This window comes from Episyrphus balteatus, chromosome 3 (genome assembly GCF_945859705.1).
Source record: "Episyrphus balteatus chromosome 3, idEpiBalt1.1, whole genome shotgun sequence".
Classification (NCBI taxonomy): Eukaryota; Metazoa; Arthropoda; class Insecta; order Diptera; family Syrphidae; genus Episyrphus; species Episyrphus balteatus.
Window position 1 is genome coordinate 97,288,065 of NC_079136.1, and position 12,832 is coordinate 97,300,896.

General features: G+C 28.3%; 1 protein-coding gene across 3 annotated transcripts in view; it reads left to right on the forward strand.

Annotated features, from left to right (window-relative positions):
* Positions 1-12,832, forward strand: part of LOC129916651 (octopamine receptor beta-3R) — a 114,785-nt gene that overhangs the window by 86,388 nt on the left and 15,565 nt on the right. For all 3 annotated transcript variants that reach the window (XM_055996742.1, XM_055996743.1, XM_055996744.1), the window contains exons 3-4: positions 5,715-5,939; positions 8,398-8,596. In XM_055996742.1, the coding sequence (XP_055852717.1) occupies positions 5,715-5,939; positions 8,398-8,596 (424 nt within the window). The remainder of the gene's footprint in view (positions 1-5,714; positions 5,940-8,397; positions 8,597-12,832) is intronic.

Here is a 12,832-nt window from a genome sequence, read left to right on the forward strand (position 1 = left end):
TAGGATATGCACTAAAGAAGATTCTTGTTCATCTTAGGAATAAGTGCAAATAGGCTAATTTTTTCATTTTAATCTTTGTTTGGATATTCTTTAACTACCCTCAAAAATCTAAAAAAATCTCATGTCCGCAAGTCCTAATTTTCTTGGTTTGAAAATAAGGTGCAGATTTTAAAAAATTAATAAGAAAAGTTTAAATTTTTATATGTATACCAACATAAGCGACATGATTTAAAGGTATTTTTTAACACTAATTCCAACAAAACTCACAAACAAGTCAACCTGACCATCCCTGAAAAGTAATGCACCTTATTCATGTTGATCTGACACAAATATCTGAAGTGTAGTTTTCCAATTTTTTAAAATCTGGTTTGAAAAACCAAGAAAATTAGGACTTACATTGTATTTATATTTGCTCTGGACCAAAAGATATAATCTGTTAAAAAATAGAACTTTATTTTACCGTCATCTCAAAATTGTGTTTACGAAATTGATTGAAACTTCATTGAAGAAAAAAAGATAAAAATAAAAAACAGTTAAAAACAGTAAAAAAAACTTGGGACAAAAAAACTAGTTTTTCCTGTTATTCGGTAAAAAATCATTTTAAAATACCAATTTTTTGCACATGTATGCGCACAGTCATAGCCTTAATGGTCTATAAGTTTGATTTTTTGAAGGCTACGAAAAATTTAAAAAAATAAAAACTCACAAAAAAATACCCCAAAATAAGTAGGTGTTTTTAAAAATTCATATTTCGAAACGCAGAGACTTAAAAAAAAATCCGTATCAGACCCCTAATTTTTTTTTTTATTATTTCCAAATGACTTTTTTAAAATTGTCAAAAAAAAAATTCCCCTACCTATAATCACTTATTCGTCAAAGGTTTACTTCATGTTTTAGTTTTAGAAAACCATTTATAACTTGGTTTTTAAATTTTTTAGAATTTTTTTCAATACCAGTCTTGTAATAAATTTTTCTATCGATTAAAAAAAAATTCAACTCTTTACATTGTCGTGTTTAGAAAATAGCCAATTTTTTGCAATTTAGTTTTACCCCTATTTACCCTATTAAAAGACGGATTTTTTTTAAATCCTTCAAATTTATTCAACTTTAGGTTATTATCTTTCAAATAAGCTATAGAAGATTTTTAAATTTTTTGCCGCACTGTAAAAGTGCGAGAGTGGAACGTTAGAAAATGGCGTCACTTTTTTGTGGTGTCTGCAATGGTTCATCGATTTATAAGACGTCAAAAAAAATTATTCTTTCTTATACAAGAAATTTTTGTATAAAGGTCCAAACTACTCAAAGTAATGGTTTTGTAATTTTAAAAACAACTTTTATAATATTTTTGAAGTTTGGATTAATTTTTGTAACTGCTACAAAATTTTGCTAAAGCTATTCATATATAAATTAACAAAATTCAATATAAGCATGGTGTTCTTTATTATAACATATTCGTACATTAGAATTATTTAAAATGCATGCATTAACTTTTCGATTGTGACATAAAAATAAAACATGACATAAATCATGATTTTCGAATAGATAATCAAGTTTTTCATGATTTAAAATGTTGCTAAACTCTTTCCGCCTTTTATTAAAAAAAAAAAAAATCAAAATTAAATACACAGGAAACTATTCAAGTTGACACTTACCAGTACTATACATGATTGCCACATTCAAAGTCGTGATTTTTCTTAAGGCTGCTATGAGTTTAAAACCTGTAATCATAAAAACGTAATCATAAAAACCATAATTTTAAAAGTCTCTCAATTACGATATCGCAAATTTGTCCAGTATTTTCCAAAACAAAACATTCACATTTATATTTTGGAAAGTGTATTGAGGACAACCAATTTGTTTTTTTTTTTAATCATCAGGAACAACATTAAAAAATGATTATAAAAAAAAAAAAAAAAATACATTTATTTCCTTTTTTCATTAAGAGTATAAAAATTAATTTCAAATTGTCTCTTTTTTTTGTATTGTTAATGCCAGCCAGCAATATACCAGATACACCACAACATTATCAAATCTAATCACCTAATTTCTTCACTTTTCAAATTAAGTCCTCTCCTTATAAAGTATCCTTTATTCGAGAGCAATTTAACTTCTTGTCCTTAGATTGGCTTTGTGTAGTCAAATATATATATTCTCTATAACTACATCTAGCCATTTTGTTGGAGAATATTGGCATCCATGACACGTTTAAAATTAACTTGCAATCGAGAATGCACAATTTATCTTTCTTTTCCAGTCAGAACCAGAGCCAGAGATTGCTGCTTCAGTTGTTTTTTCCTCTCATATTGATTAATGAAGCTGTTAAAATGAAACACGATACTCAATTTGTATACACTGGTTTTAGTTTTTTTTGTTTTTATTTTTTTTTTTCCACTGAGTAATGAAGACTAGATGTTAATGGCTACAAATAAATTGTTCAAATTTAACATAAAAAATAAAATGTAATTTATGAGAGAGAATTTGGCAAATTACCAAAAACTGTTTTGATCTGTGTACGAATTTTGTAAAAAGCCAAGGCCGGTCAGGTAGGATGCCAATGCCAACAATGGAACCCACATAAATCCATATCCAGGCAGACAAAACTATTAAAGTAATTAGTATACTTATGTAAAAAAATGGCCCTTTTTTTCTTGTTTATAATGGATTAGTTTTTAAAAATCAATAGATTTGGTGTGAGTTTTAAAGTTGATGATTTATGCACAGATTCAATCTCATTACAGCTTAGGTAAGAAATGAATCTTATATAGTGACGAATTTGGTTGAATATTCTCACAATTGAAAAAGTATAATATCATTCTGCCAACTACACTCTTGCTCAAAATTAACGAACACTTCTTTACTTTTGTTAGCAACAGCGTATTATTAATAAAAAAAACTTAAAACAAAATTTAACGGGCAGCAAATTTTTTTGCGTGAGAGGTAACCGAATCATACAATATTGATATTGAAGTAAGTCCCAGACATTGTAACACGAACGATTGCCAGCTTGTATTGGCGTTTTTGTAGAGGTAAAGTGCATTAAAAGCATGGTTTTAAAAATATCAATTAAAAAAATGCATTTGAAATTAAAAACAAAATACTTACCTATTGCAAAAAAAAAAAAACAACTGAAAAAACTTGCATTGAAAAAAATGTATTGCAACTAAGAAATATTCATTAAAATAAAATTTGTTTTACAAATAAAAATATTTTTCATTAAAACAAATTTATTGCAAAAAAAAAATGTCTGCATTGAAAAAAAAATCAATGCAAAATATGTGCATTAAATATATTTATTTGTTTTTACAATTTTGAATATTTGGCCCTACATTATTAGGTTCAATATTATAGTATGCTCAAATACGTCCATTTCTCCAGTATTTTGCTCAAATAGTCAAAATTGTTAGGAGTTCATTTTCGCTTTCCAATTTTAGGTTTGGAGTCTGCTACGCTATGATTGTGATCATAGAGACAAGAGAAAAACGATGCGATTATTTTCAAGGGATTGCTACAAGTCAAGGCGTTCTCGAAAAAATAACCCGTTTCTGGATTCGTCTCTCGGTTTTTTAGGCAAAAGTAAGACGTCTGTTTTGGGTTTGTTTTGCAATCAGGAAGTCATAGGTAAAAAGTGGTTCACTAAGGCCTTTGCTTTGGCAAAAAAGAACGCGTTTTCAGAATCGTCTGTTAGTTGATTGGGATCTAATAAAAGTCTGTCATGGGTATTTTTGAAATCATTTAGACAAGGGCTTCAGGTTCCATGAATTAATTTAAAGGGGCTACCACAATCCTTATCTCGGGTGTTTGGGCTTGGAAATTGAAAATGTTTACTTAGATTAAATGATTTATTTAATCATCATTTATTTAATATGAAAAGCGTTTGGAAATTGACTAGAAACTACAATGATTGAAGGTCTTAAAACTCTTCCCTAAATCCAGATTTAGGCTGAATATATATTAAAAAAAAACAAAGTATTCTTCACGAGAAAAATATTTAAAAATTTTATTTTCTGTTAAACAGTGTATTGAAATGTAAAAATCTGTATTTTTTTTTCTAAAAAACAGAGAAGCAAAAAAACTACGTTAGACAAAAAATTTAGAAGATACTTGTCAAGTTATTTTATGTTCGCTTTCCAATAACATGAAAATTATTGCAAACACTTTTTATGAATTATTTCTCAAACATTTAATTTCACGGTTTTTATTTTTTAATGACCATTGTTGCAATTTTTATCACAATATCTATTCCAATAGCAATTTTGTTTCTATCACTTTTTTGTTAAGAAAATAGCTCTTTGACTTTTCTCTAAATTCACCTCGGTTTACCCTACTAAAATTTAAAATTTCTAAAAATCTAGAATATCCAAATTTTTAAATTTAATTTTCTCTGACATAATATTTTTTTAAACCTTTAAGACCATATGCGCAAGGTGAAGTAGTCGAAAAATTTCAAAAAATGGGCTCTAAAGCGTGGCTCTTCTATATCTAATTCATCCTATGACAGGATCTTAGACTATTGTCTCATCGGAGATATAAGGTACAAATAGATTTTTTTTCTGTAGAATAAACAGGGTGTGTGTCAAATTTGAGGAATTTGTAGCTTTTTCATTTCTTATTAAATAAATTTCATTTAAATAACTTTTTCGTGAAAAGAGTTCACAAATAAGTGGAACACACTTGTGCATTTAATTTTTTGAGCTTTGCGATTTCCTGTCTAAGAACATTTTGAAAGTAATTTACTAACCATTCAACACTTCCAAGAAAAGTTTGAAGTATGCCAAAACCAAGTCGTAAAAAAAAATGTCCAAAGGCTAATTAATTTCATTATTTATACAGCGATTCACATTTTTAAACTTATAGGAACACGGTGGCGTATGAGTAACATGTTTTTATTTTTTCTATAGCAATGCTAATTGCTTCAACACAACCAAAATTTTTTGCTGAAAATGATAATTATACGTAATTGATGGTTTAAGCATATTTTAAGAGTTCAGCAAAAAAGGAGAGCACCAATTGTAATTTTTAATTCAGAACTGATATTATGTTAGCCATGTTATTTTAATTGGTGGATCCATATTATTAAGAAATCTTTTTTTTTCTCTTAACTTTTATTTTTTTTTAATACAAAATTGTTTAAAATCATGTTGTACTCAATGTAATATTAAATAATAAAGTCTGAAAATTTGGGAAGAACAAAGAACAACTATATCAGGTCAAAATATTTTTTTTGTCGGTTCTGAAAAATGTATGTTATTATTTTATGAAGTAAATAAAAAAACAAACCAACAGATAGATCTCTAGGATACAATTAAATTATTTCAATTAAACTTTGAAAAAAAAAAAACAGAAAAATGTGTCAATGATAATATTATATCAACATTTTAATATCCTTTTTGTTGGACATAATTTCCTATAAACAGAATATAATGTAGGTATTTCATTAAAACTCTCTTATGAATTATTCAACCTTTTATGTATGTACTATGTATATAACTCACATGTTTGAAGTAGGTAGTTGAACATAAAGATTGCCTAAATCCCACATAAATATTTATCTCTTAAAAGGTTTCAAGGGATATGCCCTTTATTATATAAAAAAAATAATAAACCTTCGTAGTTGTAAAAAAGGATTATATCTAAAACATGTAAATTCTAACGAAAAAAAAAAATAAAAAAAAAACAAATTATTTTTAAATTACAAATTTATCTGTCCTTTCCAGGTTATTGGCCGCTTGGAGTGACTTGGTGTAATATTTATGTCACTTGTGATGTATTGGCTTGCTCTTCGAGTATCCTTCACATGTGTTTCATCAGCCTGGGACGTTATTTAGGAATTCGCAATCCCCTTGGCTCACGTCATAGATCAACAAAGCGATTGGCTGGGATTAAAATTGCCATAGTCTGGATGATGGCAATGATGGTATCTAGTTCAATAACAGTTTTAGGTGAGTTTGTGGTAAAAAATAAAACACCTATGTATATGTATGTTTTTTTTTTTCAAATATTTTTGAATGATATTGAAGTGGCCTAGAAAAAAAGTGTTTGCAATTTGTGATAAAAGCCTGATATTTTCATTGGTACACCTACTCGATATAAAACTAATTTTGAGATATTGAGCCACTTTTAATTCCATGCGGAAAGGTAAATAAAAGAGTTTTTTATAAATTGTGGATGTTTTGTTTTAAAGTTAAGGCTAAAAAAAACATGTTATGATACTCACATGATTTTGAGGTAATTCATTAAATCAAAATCCATTGAACATAATGGAAAAGTATTTGGATATCTGGGTGACTTATCCAAAATTGTTATAACAACGTTTTGAATATCTGCTGAAACCGCTCTAGCACTTTGAGTATGAGCTTAATATATTTTTGGTTTGTTTTGAAAGGAGTTTTATTCTTTAATAACTTTCATTTAAATTAAAAAAGTCGCAAACACTTTTGTTATTAATTACTTGCATTTTGCGATTTTCTGTCTGTTATTTTTTTAACTAAAAACATTTGAAAGTTATTCACCAACAATTCAACAATTTTAAGTAAAAGGTTAAAGTTAGCCAAAACCAAGTCAGAAAAAAAAGTCCAAAGGTTAATTAATTTCATTACTTATCCAACGATTCACATTTTTTAACACTGTGGCGTATGAGTAACATTTTTTTTTAGCAATGTTAAATGCTTCAACACAAACAACAATTTTTGCTGAAAGTAAAAAAATATTTGATGGTTTCAGCATTAAAGTTGGAAGTTCAATTGAAAACGAGAACATCGAGTTGTAATTTTTAAATCAGAACATGTTCTACAAAGCAATGTAAAAGTAAATTTTGACTACGATTTTGATATGCCTATATAAATAAAATCACAATTGGAATCCACGTACTTGCTTTTTTGGTAAATTTGCCAGGAATGCTTACTTGGTTTTTTTTCATGTAAAATTGATCAATAATAATCTTAATCTATTATATATATTAAAGTTTGGTTTTGTGTACGTTCACTAACCGGCCACACCGACTGACTTATTTTCTTAATTTTTTTTTAAATCAAAGAGGCATAAGAGGAGAAGGTTTAAGGCAAACAAAAAATTTAAGATTTTATAGGGTAAATAGGGGTAACAAGACATTGAAAAAAGGCTATTTTCTAAACTGTAAGTCGTAAAGAGTTGACTTTTTTTTTAATGATAGACAAATTTATTCAATAGTTAAAAAAGGTATTGAAAAAATTCCAAAATTTCAAAACCAAGTTGTGAAGGTTTTTTTGCAGTCATAGACCTTCGACAAAAGACTAATTATAGGTACGCAAAATTTTGCACAGAAATTTGAGTTACAATATGAGAAAGATATTTAAAAAAAAAAATTAGTGTTCTAAAACGGATTTTTTTCATAGGCCCAGTATTTTGAAATAAAAATTTTTGAAAAACAACCTAATTTATAGATACATTTTTGAGTAGTCTTTTATTTTTTTGGAATTTTTAAAAGTCTGATTGATTCTCTTTCTCATTTGAAAATTAACTAATTACAGAGTCGAAAATTAGAAATAAATACAAGAAATGGCGGAACGAAGTCCGCCGGGTCAGCTAGTTTATATTATAATTTGCTTTCAAAAATAAGAAAACATCTGTTTTAACAAATTTAAGCTAAATTTATCCTATCCTATGGTTAAATTGATAAAAATTTTTCAAAAGTTTTCAGACCACCGATTGAAGACCACCGATTAAGATTGAACGGAACATCGTAAGATCTCTAAACTAGAAATCTCAAGCTTTGAAACCCATTTTTAAAATTTTTGTACGAGGTTTTAAAAGTAATTTCCCTTAATTTCTCCACTTGTTTAGAAATGCATCAAATTGCATACTTTTTAGAGCACAATTTCATTTTGTTTCCCTTTGAAAAAACAATTTTATGTTTTTTTTTTCATAAATTTAGAAAATTTATTTATATTATGAACAAAGCTTAACCTACAAATTTGATCAACTTGAACACTAGAAGTAAGTTCGTTCATTTTATTTCTTTTTGTAGTGTTATTGAAACTAAACATTTTGACATTTTTTTTTGGCAATTCACCAAACACCAACCACAAAATGAAAAGAATTGGATAACAAGACCAAAACAAATTATTTGTTGACATAAAAACAAACATTTTTTTTGCAATAAATCATATTTGAAGTAGGTACTTTTCAGTTGTTTTATGAGAAGAAAACTATTGACTATATCGTTTTGGGATATCGAAACTTTATCTAATTTTTGAACCCGTCACATTTGCTTTAATCGAAAAATGTCTTAAAAATGTTTTCCATGTTTTCTCAATTTTCATTTAATTTGATGTGTTTTTAATTACATAAGATACCTAACATAATTATTTTAACATGGTCACCATAATTATGATTCTGTTTTTTTTTTTTTTTTTTTTTCAGGAATAATAAATAAGTCCAACATCATGCCACATCCTCGTGTTTGTGTGATAAATAACCGAGCTTTCTTTGTGTTTGGCTCCCTTGTGGCCTTTTACATTCCGATGCTGATGATGGTAACCACATATGCACTAACGATTCCATTACTTAGGAAAAAGGCTCGTTTCGCTGCCGAACATCCCGAGAGTGAACTGTTCCGAAGGTTGGTATTGGGTATACCAAAAATTGTATATTCATTTCATGATGCTAGCAAAAATTTAATGTTTTTTTTTTTGTTTATGTGTATTTTATCTTTTGAACTTTTTTTGCACTGATATTCTCTGTATGATATGGTATCCTTGAAAAATTAACTGATAGCCTATACCGACAAGTGGGTTGATTTATGAAGAAGAAGGTATAAAAAGGATTTAAATTATAATTGAGATTGATTAGCTTGTATTTCAATTTGAATTTAATGACTTTCAAGGGTTAAAAGAAAATTCGACGGTTATCCATTAAATATGAGCTATGAAAATGCAAACAGTCATATTCCAGAAGTTATATCTAAAATGTTTGCCAACTATTTTAAAAGTGCCTTCGCCGATACTTTGTCGTCTGATGCAACAGATAATTATTCTTCAACGGAAGAGTATTCTCATCTGGCGTTAATTAATTTTTCAATCTCTGAAGACTCAATCATAAATAAAATATTAAAACTAGAAGATAATATAAGTCCTGGCCCAGATGGCTTGCCTGCTTTTATGTTAAAAAAATGTTCATCTTATTTGTCTTACCCATTATATCTCTTGTTCAATGAATCCTTAAAGTGTTCAAAATTTCCTAGTCTATGGAAATATGCGTACCTCAGACCGGTTCATAAAAAGGGCCCTAAGAATTTGGTCACTAATTATCGTCCCATAGCCAAACTGTCCGTTATTCCAAAACTTTTTGAGTCCTTAGTATGTGACACTCTTTCCTTTAATTGTTCCTCTGTTTTATGTTTAAGTTAAGGTAGAAACATTTTTGTTTTTGCTTAATCAATACATATTTCCAATCTAGTGTGTTTGGAACGGGAGATGTTTCGTTTTAATTGTGGATTTTATTATTTGGTTTGTAATTTTATGAAAGGAGACCAAATTAGTAACCGTGATAGAAATGAAAAATTCAAGTGTTTCATATATATTATATTTTATTTAAGGTCAATGCATTAGTTTCCACATCCTTCCCACTTCCCTTACTTCTTCAATTTTACACTCTCTATATCTGCAATTGGTACCAAAAAGTCAATGATTTGTGTATAACGTCTAAAAACTTAAGTTTAAATGTTCAGTTAGTCATTGAAACAAAAAATAAAATCAATTATTGGATTTTTGGGACCAATTGCGGAACTTACTGCCGCATCGAAAAAAAAACCTTTTAGTCAAAATTATTTTACGAAAACTCTTTATTCTTGTGTTCAATACCCAATGCAACGTTTTAACGGAATTTCAATAGGCTGACCCATCTTTTTTTTAAATTAAAAAAAAAAAACCCTCTTGACCATGATATTCTGATAGACATTTAAGATTCTTGCTTCCAACCTCAGAAGTAACATCCAAATTGCTGAATTTCAATTGGGTACCATTATAATAAGTTAGATTTTTCATTAGACCCACATTTTCACTACATCTCAAAAAAACACCCATTATCATGAAAAAAATGCAAAAACCTAATAAATTCGTAAATCCCATGGCAAAGACAACATTTTGAATAAAGTTCGTAGGGGTACCATTTACACCATTGATTTTATTAAACTTATAGCCAATTTTCTGTATTTTAGAAAAATACACCCTTTCACCTAAAATATTTTTGTTGATACACTGCGGTTCACTTGAATAAAGGCACTAATATTACAAAAGATAAAAGCGATTGGTGCTGTGGTTTGGTAACTTAACAGATTTTCGGTTTTGGGTTTTCAAAGCGTAACTTATTACAAACAATATTATAAAAACAAAAAACCAAAAACAGAAACCGTTTGGCTACTAGTTGCGTTTTTTCGCATTTCCTGACAAAACACTGTGTTTTGTTTGCTTCACTAGAATAAAGGCAGGCTCTTAAATCTTGTAAAAACGATGAAAAAGCGTGGATAAATTTAGTTTTAGTATAGAAAAGTGCAACTTTGTAATAATATCTGTATTTTAACAAAATCTGGGCTAAAAGCTACCATTAGGTACCACAGAAAATGCAAAAATAGAAGCTAACATTAAAAATGCAATTCTATTATGCACAGTCGTGAATGGTGTTGGTAAATGCGCTAAATTTGTATGAGAATATTTTGAATTTAAGGTAAACTAGTGATTTAATGTAAAAGTAAATCATGAGGCACCTAGAAAAAGAGCCAAGAGAAAAATAATTCAAAAACTAGCTGCACGTTCCGTAAACGTTGGCTCTAAAATCAAACGAAAAGTGGTGTTTATTTGATGTTAGTGTGATGGTTTGTACCTTCACTGAAGTTAAAAATGTGTACAATATTTAAAAAGCCTCAAAATGCAGAATAAGACCACTATTATGTTCAAATAAGGCAAAATAAAAAGTTCATTATTTACGGTTGCATTTGAAGAAAACAAAAATGAGGTGGTGAGTGGTTTTTGGATGGAAAAGAAAGCATCTAAAATGTTCCAAAACGATATTAGTCCTATTTCTTAGATTTAGAAAGGAGGCACATTTTTTGCACCAACAAAGGTCGCTAAAAAGTGTAATAACAAACAATACTTTTTTATAATATGCAACAATTAACTTTTAGTTACATGGTTCGAAAATAATTGCAAATTTTGACAAACAAATAACAGTGGAAGCTTTCGTTGTGGTTAACACTATCGGTAAACAAACGTCATGAGCATTCCATAAGGTAAATGCCCGAAATCACATCGCAATAGAAATAAAATTGATGCATATTTGATCAAGATGAAGGTTCCCTGGACTAGCCTTCATATTAATCGAATGTAAATGTTATGGAAAACTATAATTTCTTACTTTTTAAGATGTTACCAAGCATTTTATGTAATTTCTCCACTTTAGTTCGTGATTGTGCACTGTGAAAATGCATTTCCAGTGCAAACTTCGATTTTCTTCTTTTTCGTGGTTAATAAAATAAAAGCTCTTGGTCCATATTTGGTTAAAATACACAAATAATATCAACGCATCACTTTTCTATACTAAAACCAGTTTGATCCACCGTTTTTCATCATCTTTACTCGATTTGATAGCCTGCCTTTATTCTAGTTAACCACTGTGTTTTGTGAAAAGTTGCGAAAAAACGCAACTTGAAGCCACACGGTTTCTATTTTGGCTTTTTGTTTTTGCAATATTGTTTGTTATAAATAGCTTTTTAAAATACCAAAACCTAGAATTTGGTAAGTTACCTTACCAAAGCTCCAATTGCTTTTTTTTTTCTAAAATAAGTGTCTTATTCAAGTGAATCGCAGTGTATAAATAAAACATTTCTACCAATTTATTTGGTACCATTATTGTCCCAGTTTTTATGGTACCTATTCTGAATTTGATCATTTCTTACAAAAAAAAAACACCATTTCACTCAAGATAATTTTATAGACTTTTTAAATTCCTAGTTCTTATAACAAACGAAGCTTTTTCATAAAGTTTAAAAAATTAATAAAATTTAGTTCAGCTGTTACCTATATTACTTTTCTAATATATAACTAAACCCGTCAAAAAACACCCATTCACCAAAATAACTTTATCTGGTTAAGAATTGAAATTGAATATTCTTTTTCTTTTTTTTTTTTTGGTACAAGAAAATCAAATTTTAATCAAACTGTATTAAAAGCGTAAACGGAAATGGAAGCCATTTTAAAAAAAGAAATACATTTTTTTCTTGCCTGGATTTAAAGTCATCGCTACCTGGAAAAGTACCGATATCAGTAAAATGCATTCGGTAACCTTTTTTCTGATAGGTACAAAATAAAAAATCTGGATTTGCACTATTTTGAAGGCGCTTTGTGTTTTTTCGAAGTAAAGTTTAAATTTGATTGGCAATAAGATTTCAATTCACATAGATTGTGAAAAACAAAAATTAAATAATAATATCACCATTATTATATTTATGATGAGTAATCACTTTCAGAAATGTTTTGTTTCATTTTAAAGAAGTAAGAAAGAAAATACTTAAAATAATAAATAATAATGAAAAACAAAGAAACATCATTATAATAAACTGAAACTTTTAATTCAGGGATCAAATCGTCGCATACGTTAACGAGTAACTCGTTAACGAAATCTGTTCATTTGGCATGATGCCATACGTACAGCAAACGACTTCGTATTGAACTGAACGGAATGTCATTCGTTTGGTTTGAAGCTTTCGAACAAATTGTTAACAGGTTCAAAAAGTAATGAAAATATAAGTATATCTTATTTTAAAAATAATCAAACTGTTTGAAATCACGAAAACATACGTTAG